Genomic DNA, 21,200 nt, shown 5'->3' with positions numbered 1-21,200 from the left:
GGGGCAGCCACAGCTTCTCTGGGCACCCTGTGCCAGCGCCTCAGCACCCTCCCAGGGAACAGCTTCTGCCTCAGAGCTCAGCTCAGTCTCCCCTCTCTTGGGCAGGTTCAAGCCATTCCCCTTGGCCTGGCCCTGCAGGCCCTTGTCCAAAGGGGTCTCAAGGCATCTTCATTCTATATACAGACCATCCATCACACTTCATCAGTATATTCCTGTACAGACAGGGTACTTGGCTGCTTTTATCTGTTCCCTGTGCTGGCTCATGTCTGTTCCCCATTTCTGGCTCTCACTCAGGCAGAGCAGTTCCTACCAGGCACAAACAGCAGCAGCTCACTCGAGTCACTCCAGGAATGGTGTTTCTGCCCTGTTAGACTCAAACACCTTCAGGCTCATCTGACTCCCAGTGGAGAGCGACCTACAGAGAAACCAAAGCTGGGCTGTGACCAGAGGGAGTCCATGGGGTGTAGTTTGGTCCCATAACCAGGTCAGACTCCAGCACTTCAACACAGTAAAGATCACTGCAGGCCATGGGTGTCGCTTGCAATGAGCCCCATGTGATGTGTCCCTTAGGATGCAGTCAGAGGAGTCAGCGCATTTCCATCCATCATCTGCTGTTGGGGAAGAAATGACCTCAAAAGCCATCGTTTTTGTGGCACATCTCAGCTGCTCTCGGCTGAAACATAACTTGAAGCTGGAGATGCAGCACTAGGCTTCTCCCTGGTCTCAGGTTTAATGCCCTCCCTGCTGGGACACATCTGCTCCTCTGGCTGAGAGTCTGAGTCCAGCTTAGTGCCATCTTCTGCTCCACTGCATTTACAGCTGGTGTCTTCCCCTGTCCCTGTGGCACAAGGTGAGCTGTTCCTTAGGCACAGGCTGCCCATGCCCTTCTGTGGTGCTTCACCTAAAGCCTTTGAGTAGGAATGGCACATTTTGCCCAATTCTTTACGTTTGTGTGTGTGTATTTGGGTTATTTTTGATAGCTCCAGGCCATTGTCTGTGGTTTGTAACTGTGGGGTTGTGGAATTCCTGCAGCAGTGACCTGACAACTTTAGGATATGAAGAGAAAATGTAGATCTGTCCTGTCATCTGTGCTTGGAGATCATGGAATCCCAGCCTGGTTTGGGTTGAAGGGACCTCAGAGCTCCTCCATTCCCAACCCCTGCCCCGGGCAGGGACCCCTTCCACTGGAGCAGCTGCTCCAAGCCCCTGTGTCCAACCTGGCCTTGAGCACTGCCAGGGATGGGGCAGCCACAATCCCCTGAGCACTGTTCTCACAGTCCCTGCTGTTCTGCCTTTGCAAGGAAACCCCAAGTAAATCCTTTATTGGAGCTGCATGAGGATGTAAAATCCTGTTTCCATCCTCCTGCCCCCAAATACTGAATTCCATCAAATCCAGCATCTTTTCCTCCCAATCAAACACCTCAGCATCCTCCTTCAACACCTTTTCATCTTGGCTTCCCCACACTCTGCATAGCAGCTCTGATAACCTTTAGCTTCTGCATCTTCTGTCTTGACTGAGATTCACAGTGATTTGGTGATGAGTTAAAGCAAATATCCATATCCCTCTATTGGCTTCACTGGGGCACTGTGAGATTTGGGTGGACACTAAATAGTGCTCTTCCTTAGCTGGGAAATCCTGGGTCTGGTTTCTCTTTAGCACTGAACCCACACTTGGTCCCTTCCTCTCTCTCACGTCTGTCCCTGCTGTTTGCTGACTGATGGAAACAGGGTTTCATATCGAGCTAACACAGTCTGAAGTTCCCATGTCCCTCTCTGCTGTGTTGTCATCTTCTCTTGAACTCAGTGGTGCCTCTGGTCTCTTCCAGTGACTCGGCACAACCACTTGAAGGACTTCATGCTGGTGGTGTCCATCGTCATCGGAGTGGGTGGCTGCTGGTTTGCCTACATCCAGAACCGCTACTCCAAGGAGCACATGAAGAAGATGATGAAGGACCTGGAGGGGCTCCACAGAGCTGAGCAGTCTCTCCATGACCTTCAGGAGAGGTACGTTTTGTGTGTCCACCCAGCCCCAGCATCCATCAGCCTGTCACCCTTACCTGCAACGTTCTTACTCCCTTAGATTTCACGGAATAAGAATGGTTTGGGTTGGAAGGGAGGTTAAAGCTCATCCAAGGGAAGGATGAGCCATGGGCAGTGGGAGGTTCCTGCCTCGGACAGGGACCCTTCCACTGGAGCAGCTGCTCCAAGCCCCTGTGTCCAACCTGGCCTTGAACTCAGCACCCTCCCAGGGAACAGCTTCTGCCTCAGAGCTCAGCTCAGTCTCCCCTCTCTTGGGCAGGTTCAAGCCATTCCCCTTGGCCTGGCCCTCCAGGCCCTTGTCCCAAGCCCCTCTCCAGCTTTCCTGCAGCCCCTTTAGGCACTGGAGCTGCTCTCAGGTCTCCCCTTCAGGAGCCTTCTCTTGTCCAGGCTGCCCCAGCCCAGCTCTCAGCCTGGCTCCAGGGCAAGGAATCAAAGGGTTTATGGAGCAAAACATTCATCTGAGCAAAGGGGATGGGAGCTCCTCTGTTGTACTCACTTTGCTTTGAGGGCCTCCTCTAGTTCAAGTAGGCACTTCCTATTCCTTTACCACAGTTGAGTATATGGGAGCAGTGGAATTTCACACAGTGAAAGTAATGTGGTTTCTCTTCCCTGTCTGACTCATAGTGACAGTATAGTGGGATCCCCACTCCCTGAAATTACAGTTTAAATCCATACCTGGAGGGGAAGAAGAGCCTCTTAAAGGTGTCACAGGAATCCAGATGATGCAGACTTTGGCATCCAGGCTGGTCAGGTTGTTTCATGCTGACTTGTGATGGGGAACGCATGCTGAATCCATGGAAACAACAGAGGAATTACACATCCCCTCTTGAATCCTGTCTGCATCCTGATACCTGCATTCAGGAGTGCTGCCTGGGAGGGATGGACAGAACACATCATTTTGGAGGCTTCAGTAGGAAGCCCCATGCGGGACCCTGGGTTCTTGCCTCACTGCCCATTTGTTTCTTGCCCTGAAGACAAGATGAGAGGGCTGGGGAGAAGGGAGGGCTCCAGGGAGGCCTCGGAGCAGCTGCTCAGGACTGCAGCCTGTTCTTGCCTATGTGCCATGAGCAGCCTTCAGCATCTGTCTGCTCCTGGGGTTTGCTGGAAGGGCTTTTCTTTCGAGTGTGACCCCATCAGTTGGTGTCTATGGGGGAGCAGATACTTGAGAGAGCACCAAGGTGATGGTGCCAGACTGGGCACGTTCCCTGCAGGAATGCGGATACGTGACCTGTGTTCCCTTTGGCACAGGGATGGGGTACAGGGCATTTCCCCTCTACCTGCCACGGTGCCAGCTCCATCCCACAGCTGGTTCCACAGAGCTCTGAGCTCTACAGCACAGGTTGGAGATGCCCCAGGGAGAAGGAGATTCATTTCCACAGGCAGCAGGAGGTGGGACTTGCTCCTCATTGTCCATCTGGAGCCTCAGGGCTGCATCCAGGGCAGGAGGTGTGCCTGATGCCACTGAGGAGCAGAGCTCCAGACAGCCTCTGCTGTGAATGCAGGGTGTGAGGAACGACCTTGGGCCCTGCTGCCGAGGGCACAGCCACGTAAACAAGTGGATGTTCCTGGGAATCAACTAATGCTCTAAAGCCAGAGAGGAAGAAACCCAAAACCACCAATACTGGACATAGCTGAGCCTTAAGCCAGAGCAGCTTGTGTTGTTTCTGCAGGGAGGGCTTGTCCTCTGTGGAGGGCACCGAGCTGGAGCTCAGGAGATGGGAGCTGCATCCCTGGGCACTGTGGGGCATCTTGGTGCAGGATTGGGCTAATTCTCCTCTAAAGGTGGAATACACCTTCACTTCATCCTGGAGCCCCAGCAAGGCTGAGCTGTGGTCCTCAGCCACTGCAGGAGCAGCAGAACCTCCAAACAGCATCAGTTGTTCTGAAGTTCAGCTCAGAAACTTCTTTACCAGAGCTTGAAGGGACCTCATGTCCTGCCTCATTGGCACTTGGTGCTGAACAGACCTGCAGAAGGTGTGTGATGCCTTCCAGTTACCTGCCAGCTGCTAGTGCTGGTGCTGATGAACAAGTCCAATGCCTCTGGAAGAGCCAGGAAGGGAAGGATGGATGTAAAAAGTCATCTTTTGTTCATCTTCAGAATACCTTTTGAGAACATCCTTCACCAGTGACACTGCAGTCAGTTCAATGACCCATCAGGATCAAAGAGCTTGTGTCCTAGCGCATCCTACTGAGGATGGAAGATTGTATGAAGATCTGTATTGATGACATTGGGTTCTTGCTTCACTGCCCTTTGATTTCTTGCTCTGGAGCCAGGCTGAGAGCTGGGCTGGGGCAGCCTGGACAAGAGAAGGCTCCTGAAGGGGAGACCTGAGAGCAGCTCCAGTGCCTAAAGGGGCTGCGGGAAAGCTGGAGAGGGGCTTGGGACAAGGGCCTGGAGGGCCAGGCCAAGGGGAATGGCTTGAACCTGCCCAAGAGAGGGGAGACTGAGCTGAGCTCTGAGGCAGAAGCTGTTCCCTGTGAGGGTGCTGAGGCGCTGGCACAGGGTGCCCAGAGAAGCTGTGGCTGCCCCATCCCTGGCAGTGCTCAAGGCCAGGTTGGACACAGGGGCTTGGAGCAGCTGCTCCAGTGGAAGGGGTCCCTGCCCGTGGCAGGGGCTGGGAATGGAGGAGCTTTAAGCTCCCTTCAGCACAAACCAGGCTGGGTTCCATGATGATTTTATGCTTACAAGTGTAGCTCTGTGTTGTGTGGTAAAGCTCAGGGTACATTGTGCCACCGTGGCTCAATCACCTGGGTCTGAAGGTGACTGCACACACAAAGCGTGGTTTTGTCCATCACCAACATAAGCAAACCCGGGCTCTGTCAGGAGAACAGGAGGTTATAATGGAATCCCAATGTTAGAGTGCCTTTGGGAGTTAGCTGAAGGAGAAAATTCCTTCCCTCTTCTGCGTCACAGCCCAGGGAATTTTCTCCTTTAACAAGAGATGTGTTGGTGGTTTGGGATTCGCACAGGCCTAGTATGGAAGAGCTGTAGGGCTGCTGCTGAGGGCAGGGAGCACAGGCTTATCTGAGAACATGGAATGTCCTGGCAAGAGCCTCTTTGAATTGGGAAGAAAACACTTGAGTTTCTCAGCGGAGCTGTCAATTGGAACTGGGCCTTTCCAAGAGGAGAGGGAATGTGATGGCAGAGAGAGCCAGGCTGTCCAGGCTCTTGTCACTGGCCAAGAGGAGTCCTTGCTGGGCACTCAGGGACCTCAGTCTTGCCCCAGAGGCAGTGATGGGTCCCTGCTGCTCGTGCATGCCCAAGAGCACACCCGAGTGATGCCCTTCACCCCCAGGCTCGTTCCCTTGGTGTGTGCTGCAGAGAACAGCAGCTGAGGAGCAGGAGCTGCTCAGGAAGCCCCACAGTGCCCCTCTCCAGATGTGGTCTTGGTCAGGTCCAGCTCACTGAGCGCCACTGTCCCTCTTCTCTGTCATAGGACACATCAATCCCCTGGTTTGCTTTCCAGTTTGGATGTTGATCTCGAGGGGAGAAGATTTTATGACCTCGAAATACTTATTTCTGGTGGAGATGATTCAATTGGGGGCTTTCTTTTCATTTTATGGATAGTTTTAGATGGTCACTGAGAGAGCTGAGCTGGGGCAGCCTGGGGGAGAGAAGGGGAGAGCTGAGAGCAGCTCCAGTGCCTAAAGGGGCTGCAGGAAAGCTGGAGAGGGGCTTGGGACAAGGGCCTGGAGGGACAGGCCAAGGGGAATGGCTTGAACCTGCCCAAGAGAGGGGAGACTGAGCTGAGCTCTGAGGCAGAAGCTGTTCCCTGGGAGGGTGCTGAGGCGCTGGCACAGGGTGCCCAGAGAAGCTGTGGCTGCCCCATCCCTGCAGTGCTCAAGGCCAGGTTGGACACAGGGGCTTGGAGCAGCTGCTCCAGTGGAAGGGGTCCCTGCCCTGGCAGGGGTTGGGAATGGAGGAGCTTTAAGGTCCCTTCAACCCAAACCAGGCTGGGATTATGATTCCATGAAAACCACCAAATCCATCCAATCATCACTGAAACCCTGAAGCATCTGCCTGTGGTTGTGGTGGTGTCTCCTGCAGGGGGCTGAAGCTTTCCAGCCTCAATGGTTGAACCTTCCTGAATGGCTACAAGGACTATGTTCATACTCCTTGTTGCCATATGTATGATTGCTACTGATTTAATTCTGTTAGGAGGAAAAAGAATAACTTCCAGGCAGGATTAAGACATGTCTCTGTTTGGAGGCTCCTGCAAGGAGAACATCCCATCTGCCTGGTTAGACCTGCTGAGGCTGATCTTCCTTCTCCTTTTTTGGTTCTTTAAAGCAAAGCTCTTCAGTTTGTAAAGACACTGAAAACTGAAGTTAATTTGTGGCTTATTAATGGGGATCTTGGAAACACTGGGAATGAGATAATTCCTGCTGAGTGTTTAATAAATGAGGCTGTGACTCTGGAGGTGGTTCAGTTTCTCCCTGGCCATGGGGAGCTTTCTCCTTGACCTTCCCCATGGACACCCCTGTGCCCATACCCATGGTCAGTGAGCACCGGGCTGGGGAGGTGGTGGGTGCCGGTGCTACTGGCACCACCACAGCCACAGGGGCTCTGCTGTCCTGCAGGCTGCAGAAGGCTCAGGAGGAGCATCGCTCCGTGGAGGTGGAGAAGGTGCACCTGGAGAAGAAGCTGCAGGACGAGATCAGCATCGCCAAGCAGGAGGCTCATCGGCTGCGGGAGCTGCGGGAGGGCACCGAGAACGAGCTCAGCCGCCAGAAGTATGCGGAGCAGGAGCTGGAGCAGGTAAGGCAGCACCAGCAGCTCCTCAGCCTGCCCTGTGCCCTCAGGGCTGCTCTGCTCACCCTGCTCTGCCACTGGGCTTTGCACTGCCCTCTGTGGAGGGAGGGGTCTGAGGGCTTCTCCCACTCCCCTGTACTCTGTGACCGCACTGCTGGGCAATGGGAGCAGGGACCGTGCTGGTGGGGCTGTGGGGCTGCAGCCACACAGCATCCCATGTGTGAGCACACACAGAGCCAAACAGCATCCCATCCTGTCCATGGGGGGTTGAACTTGGCCTGTAGCTGCACCCTCTGGTGCCTTCTAACTCCCACTCCCAACCATGAGCTCTTTCTTTTGTATCTCTTTGTGGGTTCAGCAGAGATTTGTGGTGACTTTGGTTGTGCTTAACGTGTTTTGTGGTGGATCAGAGAGGTGTGAGAGGGAGATTTGCTTCCAAGGAGAGTCAGCACTAGATGAGAATCTACAGCAAAGTTAGAGTTGGGATGCAGTTCTCAAATCCACTAGTTTTATGTTTAGATGAGCAGGAAAAACATGTCCCCAGGTTATCCATCCTAATGTAAGTCTAGAATGTGTCTAAGGCTGCTGCTGGGCACAATGAAACACGGTTTGTCCAGAAGGATACACAGAGCATCTGTGAAATAGTTCATTGTAGGTTTCCAGTCCTACAGCTTCAAACCCTGAGGCCTTCAGCAAAGGCTATAGGGGAATAATGAAAATCAAGGCTGATGCTCATGGCATCTGCAGTAACAGAGGGCAGAGAGTGAGCACCTGGGAACTGCCTTTGCCCAAAGCCACAAACCCAGTGGCTGCTTCCTGCTCCCTCAGGGACAGTTCTGGCCTGACTCTACCTTATAGATCTGTTCAACCTGAGCTGGTGTGAGCTGGAGTTACATGAGCCAAGCAAGTGCCTTGGGAATTCTGAGGCCATCAGCACATCCCCAGCCTGACCGTGTCCAGTCCTTCATGGCCACCATGGAGGATGGGGAGGAAAACAAGGCAGGATTTGAGGGGTTCCATGGACAAGGGAGGAAGAAGTGTCCTGGGCCATCAGGTCACCAGGAACCATGGGGCAGTGTGGGCCAGGTATGTGCAGTCAGCAAACAGAAAGTTCCCTTCCTGCTTGGAATATCAAGAGCCCAGAGATCCGCAGGTGCCTGGGACCAGCTTTGCTCTGGTGATCATAGAATCCTGGAATGGGTTGGGATGAAGGGACCTTAAAGCTCCTTCATTCCCAACCCCTGCCATGGGCAGGGACCCCTTCCACTGGAGCAGCTGCTCCAAGCCCCTGTGTCCAACCTGGCCTTGAGCACTGCCAGGGATGGGGCATCCTCCTCATTGCTCTTCCAGCCTCCCCCCATAGTCCCTGAGCCCCATTTCAGGACACACACTGGGATGTCCATGCTCACACAAACACAAATCCAGTCACTTTGTTTTGGGCCTCTAAAGAGGGTGTGAGGCCTCCCTCTTGTAACCCCTGGCCCTGGTACCCAGTGTGCTCCCAGCAGGGTCTCACCCATCCCACCTCCCCTCCCTTCACACCTGGTGAGAACCTAGGGAGCTGGAGGTGACTCAACTGCTCTGTTGTTTCTTAGAGGCCCCTGGGAGGGATGCACTGCCAGGGTGAGTACTGGTTTTACCCACCTGACCCACACTGTGTGCTATAACATGATCACCACCCCAGTGAGCTGTAGACCACACTGACATTAACCAGTCACTCCCACTGACCAGAAACCTCATCCCATTTCAGATATTCTTGGGTCTCAGGGGGTATTAAACCAAGACCTTCTTTTGCAGCTGATGGTTCTTATCACTGGAGTGATGCTGGGGGGTTTGGGAGCTCCTGCTGGAGCTGGGGCTGCAGTGTGTTTCTGGGATGGACTCTCCCATAGGGGTTGTTCATACCAATCCTCTCTCCTCACTAGGTCATCGTCCTCCAGACCACAGCCCCAGCCAGGGTGGCAGCCCCAGAGATCATTCCTTGCCCTATAAAGTGTTCTGATCAAAATGGGACCTTAGGAATGTGGCCTCACAAAGTAACCCCTGCCTGTGCTGGTTCCCTGCAGAACCAGCGGGGTTGTTCTGGCCACTGCTCATCTCAGCCACTGGTTGTTGTTCTGCACCACCTCCCTTTTCCACCAGTCCCCAGAAGCATTCCTGACAATGTCTGAGCACTCCTCTACCCCACATCACTCGTGTCCCATTTCCTGATTCTCCATAGTCCTCAATGCCAGATGTGTGTGGATCGTGGTCACTTCTGCCTGAGGTGTCACAGGGATATAAGCAGCCCTGCCTGGGTCGGGCATTCTGTGCCAGTGGTTTAGGCCATGTTATGCTCAGCAAGACTAAATCACACCTAAGGGATATAAGCAGTTGACCTCTCCTGTGTGGTGCCTCCTTGCTTCTCCTTGATGGATCTTGCAATGTCCTCCAGGATCCATCCCGAAGGGCACTTCACAGGATCTGTGTGTAACCTGGTGCCTTTGGCTCCCTGGAAATCACACCTGCAGGGCTGGTGTCAGGCTGCTGGAGTCTCTCCATGTGTGTGCAGTGGCAGGGAAGTGTCAGTTTGTGCTGGGCCCTAGCACTGAATGCTTTGTGTGAGGTTTGTGTCTCTCAGACGTGTTTGTCACCCACTTCTAGTTTTGTAATTGCTCCTTTCTCCAGCAAGATGAGGTAAGTGTGGAGGAGACTGAGCTGGGATGGAGGAGGTTACAGAAACAGGGAATGGGTTGGGATGAAGGGACCTTAAAGCTCCTCCAGCTCCAACCCCTGCCACAGGCAGGGACCCCTTCCACTGGAGCAGCTGCTCCAAGCCCCTGTGTCCAACCTGGCCTTGAGCACTGCCAGGGATGGGGCAGCCACAGCTTCTCTGGGCACCCTGTGCCAGCGCCTCAGCACCCTCCCAGGGAACAGCTTCTGCCTCAGAGCTCAGCTCAGTCTCCCCTCTCTTGGGCAGGTTCAAGCCATTCCCCTTGGCCTGGCCCTACAGGCCCTTGTCCCAAGCCCCTCTCCAGCTTTCCTGGAACCCTTCAGATCCCAGGATGCTGCCGAGCTCCCTCTCCCTTGCCCCCCACCTCTCAAAGCAGCTTCTGCTTCTGTGCTGAGCGGGATGAAGCCGTGCGGAGCCTTCCTCTCTGCTGTTGTCTGACAGGGCTGGGGTGACGCTGCCTTGGGGGGGTCCCCTCTGCTGCTGCAGTACAGGGGTGCTTTTCCCACAGGTCCGCATGGCCCTCAAGAACGCCGAGAAGGAGCTGGAGTCACACTGCAGCTGGGCTGCGCCCGAGGCCCTGCAGAAGTGGCTGCAGCTGACGCACGAGGTGGAGGTCCAGTACTACAACATCAAGAAGCAGAACGCCGAGAAGCAGCTGCTGGTGGCCAAGGAAGGGGTGAGAGCATCAATGTCCACACCATGGGCGCTCCCCGTGGTGTTGGGGAATGCAGCTGGCACAGGGGCTGCTCTGCACCACCTTCAGTGCCATGTTAATCATAGAATCCCAGGCTGGGTTGGGTTGGAAGGGACCCTAAGGGCATCTGGTTCCAACCCCTGCCATGGCCAGGGATGCCTCACACTGGACCATGTCATCCAGCCTGGCCTTGAACGCTGCCAGGATGGTGCTGAGCGATGGCCTGGCCAGGGCTTGCCCATGAGCTGCGTTACCACAGCCTCAGTGTGCTGCAGCCCAGGGAAGGTGCAGGAAAGGGATCTGTGCCCATGTGACAGCCCTGTGGGTCATTAGTAAGCAGGAGGGTTTGCACCTATTAAGTATAATCCCTGCTTGAGGTCATTGACGTGCCCAGGCAGCCCCATTGAACATGGATGTGTTCTGTAGAGATGAATCATTTCTGCCTTCCCACTCGGTTCAAATGTGCTGTGGCAACCAGAGGCTCTGAGGTGCAGGGCTGCTGTTGTAACGTGTTTGTGCCTGTGGACACACACACAGCAGCCGGAGCTGGCAGGGTGTGAAGACCCTTCCTTGCTGGGTGCTTGTTATGAACACTTGAACTCTCAGTGCTTTTCCCTGTGCTGTCCCAGCTCTCCTGTCCGTGTCCTTGGGCTGTCTGGGTTTCAGGATAAGGCTGATAGGTCTGTGAAGCTAAATCCCACTCTGCTTTGATTTCATACTCCTTTAAAGGGGAGACTTTTCCCCAACCAACCTCAAGCTAAAAACTGCTTCCCCAAACCCGCAGCCACAGAGCATTAACTGTGTTTGGTAGTCTGGTCCTGGGAAAGCCAGAGCAAGCTCCATCAGAGCCGTTCGCTGTAGGAACTGAGCTGCTTCAGTTCCTCTGAGTGTTGGGAACTCAGGAGGACCAGAGGAGCAGGAGCCCCCAGCTGCTTCCTGGCTATCCCTGACCCGCTGCGGGAGCAGGGATAACATCCCTCAGGGAACCACAATTCACACTATTCACACGTGTGCAGACAGCTGCGGGGCCTATTTCTGGCTCCCCATCCAGGACGTTCTTGGCCTGGAGGCCACCCCAGGTCCTCTTCTTCCTGTGACCTTCTTGTGTTGATGTTCCAGGCTGAAAAGATCAAGAAGAAGAGGAACACCCTCTTTGGGACGTTCCACGTTGCTCACAGCTCCTCTCTGGATGATGTTGACCATAAAATCCTGACTGCAAAGTGAGTATCTGCTGAGTCCCGTGTTCCTGCTCCCCTCTCCTCACAGATGTAAGTGTGCTGCAGCCTCAAGTGTGTGGTCTCGTTTTGCTGCACTGGTGTCCTGTTGACTGGGGTTGGACTTCCCATTTCCACCAACAACCTTTAAATCCTGTGCCAAACCAGCAGTCATGGTTAGGAAGAGTAATTCAAAATCCTGTCAGAAGGGTTTGGGATGTGCTGGGATTCATAGAATCATAGAATAGTTAGGATTGGAAAGGACCTCAGGATCATCCAGTTCCAACCCCTGCCATGGGCAGGGACACCTCACACTAAACCATATCACCCAAGGCTCCATCCAACCTGGTCTTGAACACTGACAGGGATGGAGCATTCACAACCTCCCTGGGCAACCCATTCTTAACCCATTCCCCTGGGATGTCTCCCCTGCTGTGCGTAGGATCCTGGAAGGGGAATGGGAGATGTGTCAAGCACAGGGATCAAGGCTGAACCTCAGGATTCCCTGCGTTAGGTGTGGTTTTCCTTCATTGCCCACATCTCCCTGTTTGCTCCCTGCTTCCAGGCAAGCTCTGAGTGAGGTGACGGCAGCACTGCGGGAGCGCCTGCATCGCTGGCAGCAGATTGAGCTGCTCTGTGGCTTCCAGATCGTCAACAACCCAGGGATCCACAGCCTGGCCTCAGCCCTCAACATCGACCCCGGCTGGATGGGCACCCCCCGGCCCAACCCCTCGCACTTCATCATGACTGATGACGTGGATGACCTGGACGAAGAGATCGTGTCTCCCATGTCCATACAATGTACGTGTCCGTGTGTGCCTGGTGTGGGGCTCTGTAGGTGCTGGGTGCTGCAGCATGGGGCAGGCCTGGAACAGCAGTTCATGTGTGCTAGGAGGAACTGAAGGGTCCGAGGTGGATTTTGAATGACCTGGGCCCAGTTGTTAGTGGTTAAGGGTCAGGAATCAGAGTAACAGAAGGGTTTGGGTTGGAAGGGACCTTAAAGCTCCTCCATTCCCAACCCCTGCCTGGGCAGGGACCCCTTCCACTGGAGCAGCTGCTCCAAGCCCCTGTATCCAACCTGGCCTTGAGCACTGCCAGGGATGGGGCAGCCCCAGCTTCTCTGGGCACCCTGTGCCAGCGCCTCAGCACCCTCCCAGGGAACAGCTTCTGCCTCAGAGCTCAGCTCAGTCTCCCCTCTCTTGGGCAGGTTCAAGCCGTTCCCCTTGGCCTGTCCCTCCAGGCCCTTGTCCCAAGCCCCTCTCCAGCTTTCCTGCAGCCCCTTTAGGCAATGGAAGGCTTCTTCCAGTCTTCACCAAAACCAGGTCTGTGTAACTGGGTAGAAGCTGGGGGGAGGAACTAAAGAGTCTCGGGGCTGGCATCTGCTGCAGGCCATGTCTGTACATGCCATTAGGCTCTGGGTAGATGCTCTGAAGGTCTGGAGGTGAATGCTATGGTTGGCTCAGGGTGATGGAGGATGAAGGCAGAGCCCTGAGAATCTGGGATGTCTGCAGGATGTTAAGGCAGGAGGAACAGGGGTATCTGTGTGTTCCAGGGTCCAGCAGACATGAGAGGTTTGGTGTGCATAGGGAATGTTTAAAGCCTCAAACACAGTTATATCCTATTAGTGCCTGTGATTGTGACTTGCCATTAGAAACCAAGGTAGGCAGCTCTATAAAACACTTGCAAGGTGCAGATGAGGGAGGGGAGTCTGAAGGAACATCCTAAGGAGCACCCAAAGCACAGAGGATGGGAGCTGCACGAGGCCTGAGGCTGCCTCCCAGCTTTGGAGCCTCAGCTTCTTCACGCTGTGCTCAATGCACCTCAAGGGAGACCCTTGCAGCAGCAGCTGCAGCTCTGTCACTGCAGGCACTGGCAGCCTGGCTGCTGCCTGCATTCTGCCTCCCTTCCACAGTGCCCATCCACATCCCTGCAGGAAGAGCTGTGGAGCCAGCGTGGGCACCACATTCCCAAGCGAGGGAGATGTGGCCTTTCCCTGGAGGGCTCTTCTCTCTTGCTGTGCACAGCCTGGTTCAGGATGGAATCGGGGGGTTCTGCTGCCCTGTCAGGGTGCTGCTCCCTGCCCGTGCTGGTTCTCCTGGTAAATCCCTATTCTCTCTCCTGCTGGCCCCAGATGCAGCCTGGCTGTTCGGGCGCAGGTTCAGTGACCGCTCGTCTCTGTCCTCGGAGGAACAGTCCCTCTGGAAATACCCTGGTTTGGTTCTCTTCAGTTATATCTTCATCTGGTTTTGTTCTGCCCTTCTGGACTAAAATACATCCACCAGTTTCCAACTTTCTGGCACGGCTGAACTAACGGCTGTACCTCTCTTCATTGAGCCCTCAGCATCCTGACTAACCCTGGTGAAGAGTCTGGTGGGATGAAGAAGAATCACAGTTCGCTGTAGCTCTCACGTGCTCTTGGGTTTGCTGTTAAAAACAATCCAGTAGGAAATCCGGAGCCTTGGTTTGCCTTGGTTTTAGCCCTGAGGTGGAGATGAAGGATACAGGCTGGGCTGGGAGCAGGAGGTAGTGTTCCCTTTCCCATCCCACCTCCTTCTCTGGCTGCTCCGCTGCCAGCCGAGGCTGATCCTGGTCCCTCCCATGGGGCTGCTGTGGATCACGGTGCCTTTCTTCCCTCGGGATCCTTAAATGAATGGAGCAATGCCACCTCGGTGCCAGTTTGTGCCCCTGTGCCCCATGCTGGGCTATGGGGATGACGTGCTCAGCTCTGAGACCCTCAACCTCCTGGTTTTGGCTGGAAGCCTCCCATTCATAGAGCGATGCCAACTGGTGACCATTGTGGATGGAGGATGAGCACATGCAGCAGCAGGGCAGGTCGTGCTCTTCCTCACGATGATGAGCAGGGAGTTTGGCTACTTCAGTGCCTGGAGGGAGGTGATGCTTGAGGGAAGTGAGGAGCTGCTGTGGCTTCGGTCCTGAGCTTATCACAGGGTATGTGGTGAAGAAGGAGAGCACGAAGGGGTGAGGTGTTGGTAGATGAGGAACGAAGAGCAGGGAAAAAACAAACCCTCTACAGGGAAAAGCATGGCCCAAGAGAAGGAGAAACCTGGAGCAGAAACCGCAGCTGTTCTGCAAAGCTGGATCCCTGTCAGCACCCATTGCTGCTGCACAGGCACAGCAGGAGCTGGAACAGCCTCTGCTTTGCATAGAATGTGTTGGAGGGGACCTTAAAGCTCCTCCAGCCCCAACCCCTGCCATGGGCAGGGACCCCTCCCACTGGAGCAGCTGCTCCAAGCCCCTGTGTCCAACCTGGCCTTGAGCACTGCCAGGGATGGGGCAGCCACAGCTTCTCTGGGCACCCTGTGCCAGCGCCTCAGCACCCTCCCAGGGAACAGCTTCTGCCTCAGAGCTCAGCTCAGTCTCCCCTCTCTTGGGCAGGTTCAAGCCATTCCCCTTGGCCTGGCCCTCCAGGCCCTTGTCCCAAGCCCCTCTCCAGCTTTCCTGCAGCCCCTTTAGGCACTGGAGCTGCTCTCAGCTCTCCCCTTCTCTTGTCCAGGCTGCCCCAGCCCAGCTCTCTCAGCCTGGCTCCTGAGCAGAGCTGCTCCAGCCCTCGCAGCATCCCCATGACCTCCTCTGGCCTCGCTCCAGCAGCCCCAGGTCCCTGCCCATCCACAGGAGCAGTTTCCTGCAGCCCCCACCAGCACAAGGGGTTTTTGTTCCCACCTTGACTCCGTGTAACTTGATTTCACTTAACTCACCTCTGCAGCTCTTAAGAGAGATGAAACTTGAGCTATAACGTGGACGGTGTTCAGAGCTCCAGGGAAGGGTTCCTCATGGGCAGTGCAGTAAAGTGAGAAGCAGCAAACCTGAGCGGTGGGACCTTGTGAGGGGAACTGTGATCCACCCCAGGGATGTGCCAGCAGCAAAGCTGCCGGAGTTACTCCTGCTCATCCCTTCTTCCACTTGCAATAGAGCCCAGCTGGGATGGCTCAGTGTGACTGTTGGGGTCAGCTGAGCTGCAGATGTGTGTTCCAGCTGTCAGGTTTATAGCAGTGATTTGCTGGTTCTTTGATTCCCAAAGGATCTCTCTTTCCACTCCATTCTCAGCTTTCCTCTCTTCACCTTTTTAACCCATTGTACATCCATTTGTTATGTATATAAGATATCCTGAACCAACCTGAACACCTTATCTCCTGCCAAGGAAGGAATGTCACAGCTAATGAGTTAAATGCACCCCCCTGGTCGTGTGCAGGGGGGAGATGCAGCCCTTGGATCCTTGGTTTCCCTCCTGCAGTGCTCTGCTGCTGGAGATGAGGAGCACAAATGGCCATGCAGGGAAGGAGCCTCCCTCTGCCTCTGCAGGCAGAGCCTGGCTCCAGCTCAGTGTGTAGGTGCTGGTCAGAGGTGGGGTAGGGAACAGGCTCAGGTCCCTGACCTCTGTTACTGGGCAGGTAGGACTGGGTGGCCTGAAACATCATCATGGGCAGAGAATCACAGAAGGGTTTAGATTGAAGGGACCTCAAAGCTCCTCCAGCCCCAACCCCTGCCAGGGCAGGGACTCCTTCCACTGGAGCAGCTGCTCCAACCCCTGTGTCCAACCTGGCCTTGAGCACTGCCAGGGATGGGGCAGCCACAGCTTCTCTGGGCACTACCAAGGCATGAAGCATCCAAAGGGTTTCAATGTCTGTATTTGGGTGGAATGAGTCATGCCCTGAAAGTCCCAACTTCACGTGTGCTCAGAAGGGAGCCTGGGTGGTAGCTCTGATGTCACTTGGGCAGGATGAATCATGCAGCCACTTTCTGCTTGGAGCCAGATGATCAGATAAGGTGTTCAGCAAGCACCTACATGGGGAATGTCAGAGTTTTCCATGGGCTGGGCATTAATCCAGCATGTGAAGCAGTAGCACCACCTTAATGCTTCTTCTGCATCAAAGCACTGTAACTGGTAGCAGCAGGCGGGGTGGCCGCGGGTGGCAGCTGATGTGATGTGGTCTCTCTGCAGCCCCTTCAGCCTTGTCCCCTTTGTCTCCTGCAGCTCCTGCCTTGCCCAGCACAGTTCGCCAGCGCCTGGTGGACCCCCAGCACGCCCATGGATCGCAGAGGTTGGTAGAGGGTTATGTGCAAGGCCAGAATGAGCCGGGGCAGGCGGCCCCGTACCGGGCGGGCAGAGTCTCCCTGCGCCGAGTGCACAGCCTCTCCTCCGGACAGTCCCTGAGCTCCGAGCTGCCCAGCACCAGCCCATCACCTGCCGCCACCACCTCCTCATCCACCTCCACTGCTCCTGCTCCTGCTTGCCATGTCCACCCTCTCTGTTACCATCACTCCACCTCCTCTCACTTCCTCCAGACGGACTCCGTCCCTGATCTGCCCCCTCCTGATGTCACCTCTGGAGTTCGCTGTCGCACTGAGAGCTCTGGGTATAGTGCTCTTTGTTTTCTAGCTGCCTCTTGCCTGCTGTGCCAGAGCTGGTGCTTGCTCGGGTGCTCTCCCCCCACATTCCTTCTGCCCTTTCCTTTTGGGCCTTCATTTCATGGTTTACCCCACGTTGGTTTCTCCAACCGCTCTCCTGTGCCACTGGACACTCTAAGGAGTGCTCCATGGTCCATCTGCTCCTAGCTGGATGCTCAGTGGGTGCACAGCCCCTGGGGAGTGCCTGTTTGACTGTAGCTAAGCCAAAGAGAGCTCCTGGGCACTTGATACCACTAAAACAGTCAGTCTCTCCCTGTGAGAACGAAGGTAACAACCAACCAAACCCTGACCTTATTTGAAGCCTTGACTCGTTGGGGTCTTCACAAGCGAATTGCAAAGGAAACACGATGGGTGTCTCCCAGGAGACAGGAGCTGGTGCTGAGGGAGGGTTGAGGCTTGTGCTGTGTTCAGGAGGTGGCAGAAAACATTCAGGTTTTGTGTTTTGGGGTGACTGTTGGTAGGGATGAGTCATGGTTGTGTTTGGGCTGAGGAGACAATGAGGAGGGAGTTGAGCTTCCTATTGCTGGATCACTGGTTTAACTTGGGCCTTTTCAGTAGTACCAGCCAAGCAATGGCTCTTTGGAGACCTGTGTACAGTAGGATCCATTCACATCCCTAAACCCTGATCTCTCCTGATTCACCTGCTGGCATTGGAGAGGTGAATGATTGGATGGGGGACTCCTGTCTGGTGTAACTGGGGTGCAGTGAGGTGGCCTCCAGCACCCGTCCCAGGCTCAGATGTTCTGCACCCCAAGCAGAGGATCTGCCTCTGGGCAGCTCTGGGGGCTTTCATCTGAATGAGGTGCAGAGGCAGCAGTGTTGGAGGTGCTCCCCCATGCAGGGCATGGGTGCATCCAGCTCCAGAGCACTGTGTGAGCCTGAGTCCAGGCAGGAGCTTCACTGGAACCCTTGGCTGAGGGGTGAGTGGGGTGTGGGGTTTGTGTGGCTGGAGACCACAGGGTTCAGGGTGTTGTGGGTGCTCAGAGTGGTGTCAGTGCTGAAGCAGATAGAAGGGCTGTGATGGCCTTCAGGGAGTCAGAATCCCAGCCTGGTTTGTGTTGGAAGGGAGCTTAAAGCTCCTCCAGCTCCAACCCCTGCCAGGGCAGGGACCCCTTCCACTGGAGCAGCTGCTCCAAGCCCCTGTGTCCAACCTGGCCTTGAGCACTGCCAGGGATGGGGCAGCCACAGCTCCTCTGGGCACCCTGTGCCAGTGTCCCAGCACCCTCACAGGAGCTGCCAGTGACCAGGGCTCAGCTGCCCCATCTCTGTTCTGTGCTTTCTCTTTGGTGAAACTCAGGAGTGTTCTCCCTATGCTCAGAGTTAGGGAACAGGCTCTGGGATAGGGCTGGAAGTCCCTCAGTGCGGAAGCTGAGAGGGGCAACGTCCCTTTGTGTGTGTTTATCCAGGCAGGACAACATTCCCGGTCAGCACTTCATTCATCCCAGCACATTGCACCATTGCTCCTTTTATCCATAGGGACCTCTGCCTGTGGGTGCAGGTGTCTCCTGGTGTCTCTGTTGTGGATGTCTCATCCCTTGGTAATTTGTGGGTCTGGAAGCTGAGCTGCTGTTTGGACCAGGGCATCCCCCAGCCCCAGGCATTGGGATTCTGGAATACTGAGATGGGAATTCCTGCACTTCCCCACAATGAGCCAGGTCTGGGTTAATTCAGTGATGTTTGGTTTGGGATTAAGAGGAGGAGTGCAATTAGAACTGAGATGAATCACTGCCTACTTGAGCACAGCTGCCCCAGTTTGACTGATAAAGCTGGGAATGCTTCTGGTAACATCACCCATTCCCTGTTTGTCATCGACCTTCCTGCCTCGGTGGGAAGGAGGCCTGGGAACTGCTTCAGGAATAGCTGGATACACATCATTACTCTTTGCAGCTGAGGCTGTGACACTCAATTGCTGACCAGGGTAGAGTCTCAGTCCCCTGAGGGTGGCAGAGGGAAAGGTGGGATGACTTTGGGATCCCCTTTGACAAGGCAAATGATGCCGGGAGGTCATTAGGGGACAATGAACAGGTCATCTCCTTGTTCCCCAGGACACTCAGTAGCCTCAGTGGAAGGTAGGACTGGTTTCTCTCTCCTCCCATAGCAAGGACCATCTGGTGGTGCAGGATTACTGCAGTGAGAACCTTCCCCTGTAGCTGTGCTTCAGCTCCACAGTAACAGACGGCTCCAAATCCATCCCCATCCATTCTCCATTTCAGAAAGCAGCAGTGAAGAACCACGTGCCCAAATGTCTTCTTACTTTGTTGCTTTTGGTTTCTTGTCCCACTGCATCACCAGCAGATCCTGCTCAGATGCTTCCCCAGAAGCAGCACTGCTGAGGCATGCGGCCCCACGAGCCCATGGCTCACTCTTCCTCTCTCATATGAGCAGTCTTGGAGGCCCTTCCATGCATCCCTCAAGCTCCAAGGCCTCCCAAAGAGGCCAGCAGAACAGATGGGGAAACTGAGGCTCCCCGGGAGTCATTGGCAAGGATGAGACCGGACCCCCCATCCCTGGCTCCCATCAGGAGGGCAGCGCTGCCCGGGGCAGCTGCATTGCTTTAGCCTCTCTCATACACAACAGGCACCGGTGCTGGTGGGACCCACGAGAGGAGTCACCTGAGCCCAGCTGATGCCCCAGCTCTGAGCTGGGGGTCGCTCCTGCCTGTGCACGCTGTGGGGCTCAGCGGGTAGGGAGCTGCCCTCCAGGCAAGGCCAGCGCGTGGCCATGAGCCGCTTGCCTCAACTCCTCACTCTTTGCTTCTCTTTTGCAATTGGCTTCAGAGGATCCGGTGCAAATAAGGTCAGAGCTGTTCCCGTTTCCAGGGCTGGTGTGTGGCTGTTGATGCTGGGGACTGGGTGTCCCTGGGAGGGGGAGAGGGGTTGGAGGCTGCTGCGTGCACAGAGGTTTCTGCTGCCAGAGCCTGCTTCATGGGGATAAACCTGGTGGAGATGGGAGTGTAGGACCAAATCCCCGTCCCAGTGGCCCTTGTCCAGCAGGGATGGGAGCTGGCAGCCAAAGCAAAAGGCAAGTGTCAGTAAGCATAGAATTGTGGAATGGTTTGGGATGGAAAGGACCTTAAAGCTCCTCCAGCCCCAACCCCTGCCAGGGCAGGGACCCCTTCCACTGGAGCAGCTGCTCCAAGCCCCTGTGTCCAACCTGGCCTTGAGCACTGCCAGGGATGGGGCAGCCACAGCTTCTCTGGGCACCCTGTGCCAGCGCCTCAGCACCCTCCCAGGGAACAGCTTCTGCCTCAGAGCTCAGCTCAGTCTCCCCTCTCTTGGGCAGGTTCAAGCCATTCCCCTTGGCCTGGCCCTACAGGCCCTTGTCCCAAGCCCCTCTCCAGCTTTCCTGCAGCCCCTTTACCAGTGGCTCCAGCAGAAAGCATCTTTCACAGCTGTACATAGTGGAATCTTGGATTTGTAATGTCAAAGCCCTTTCTAAAGAGCCATGTGGCAAATCTGATTCTGCCATAGGGGAAGCCTTTGCTGTCCTGTGCCTACATCTGTAGTTACAGCTGTATACAGACAGGCTATAGCTGTGCAGCTGGGGTGTTGCTGGTGAAGGGCAGGCGATGCTATGTGCAGCAAGGTCTGTGTGAGGCTGATGGACCAAGCCCAGCTTTCATATCAGTCACCATGGGCTTTCCTGCAGCCCATGTCCTGGGGTGCAGAGGGGCCACCAGGGAAAGCCACTGACTGGGCTGCAGAGTTGTGTATTGATGCTGTGTCTCTCCCTCATCCTCCTGCCCTGTCCCTCTTCCTCCATCACTGCCACTCTTTCCTTGCTCCATGCTTCGCTCTCTGCTCCTTTCCTTCCCCAAGTCAGCCCATTGGTGTTTCCTCACCCTCTGGCCACGGTGGGTTCAGGTTCCTGGAGCAGCACAGGTGGAAGCAGTAGCACAGCAGCAGCATGAGCATCCTGCCTGCACGCAGGTGAACCCCTTGGCTTTGGGCTCATGTGTCAGTGTCCCCAACCGTGCCACACAGAACTGGGATGGAGGAACGTCCGACGTGAGGCTCATGAGCATTCCCATGTTCAGCTGGGGGCCTGAGCTTTGCAGGAGGGTGAGAGTTCGGTAGCTCCTGCACCACAGAAGTGCTTCCTCTGAAGGGACCTTCCCGTGATCCCATTGAGGGAATGGGATCTGTCCTGGGCCACTTGAGCATGTGCCACACGATTCAGGAGCATCAGCCTTGGGAAAATCAGCGGGAGAGAATCCTAGGATAGTTTGGGTTGGAAGAGACCTTCAAACAAAGGTCATCCAGCCCAATGCAGCCAAACCAGCCCCTTTAGGCTGAGCCTCTCCCAGAATGACCCTGGTGATGTTCTTTCCTCCCCTCTTGTCCCAGCGCTGGGCTCAGG

At 55.3% G+C, this 21,200-nt stretch overlaps 1 protein-coding gene across 6 annotated transcripts in view; it reads left to right on the top strand.

Annotated features, from left to right (window-relative positions):
• The window catches only part of STIM1 (stromal interaction molecule 1), a 58,458-nt gene that overhangs the window by 34,560 nt on the left and 2,698 nt on the right, over positions 1 to 21,200 (top strand). For 2 of the 6 annotated variants that reach the window (XM_034074358.1, XM_034074357.1), the window contains exons 6-11: positions 1,827 to 2,004; positions 6,622 to 6,799; positions 10,015 to 10,182; positions 11,320 to 11,420; positions 11,980 to 12,215; positions 16,408 to 16,789. In XM_034074358.1, coding sequence (XP_033930249.1) covers positions 1,827 to 2,004; positions 6,622 to 6,799; positions 10,015 to 10,182; positions 11,320 to 11,420; positions 11,980 to 12,215; positions 16,408 to 16,789 — 1,243 coding nt within the window. Of the gene's footprint in view, positions 1 to 1,826; positions 2,005 to 6,621; positions 6,800 to 10,014; positions 10,183 to 11,319; positions 11,421 to 11,979; positions 12,216 to 13,545; positions 13,627 to 16,407; positions 16,790 to 21,200 lie in introns of all 6 variants that reach the window. The other 4 variants (XM_034074361.1, XM_034074360.1, XM_034074356.1 and 1 more) reach the window with 3 other exon arrangements.

Source organism: Melopsittacus undulatus, chromosome 2 (genome assembly GCF_012275295.1).
Source record: "Melopsittacus undulatus isolate bMelUnd1 chromosome 2, bMelUnd1.mat.Z, whole genome shotgun sequence".
Lineage (NCBI taxonomy): Eukaryota > Metazoa > Chordata > Aves > Psittaciformes > Psittaculidae > Melopsittacus > Melopsittacus undulatus.
The sequence above is the reverse complement of the archived record's forward strand: the minus strand, read 5'-3'. Positions and strand labels throughout refer to the sequence as shown.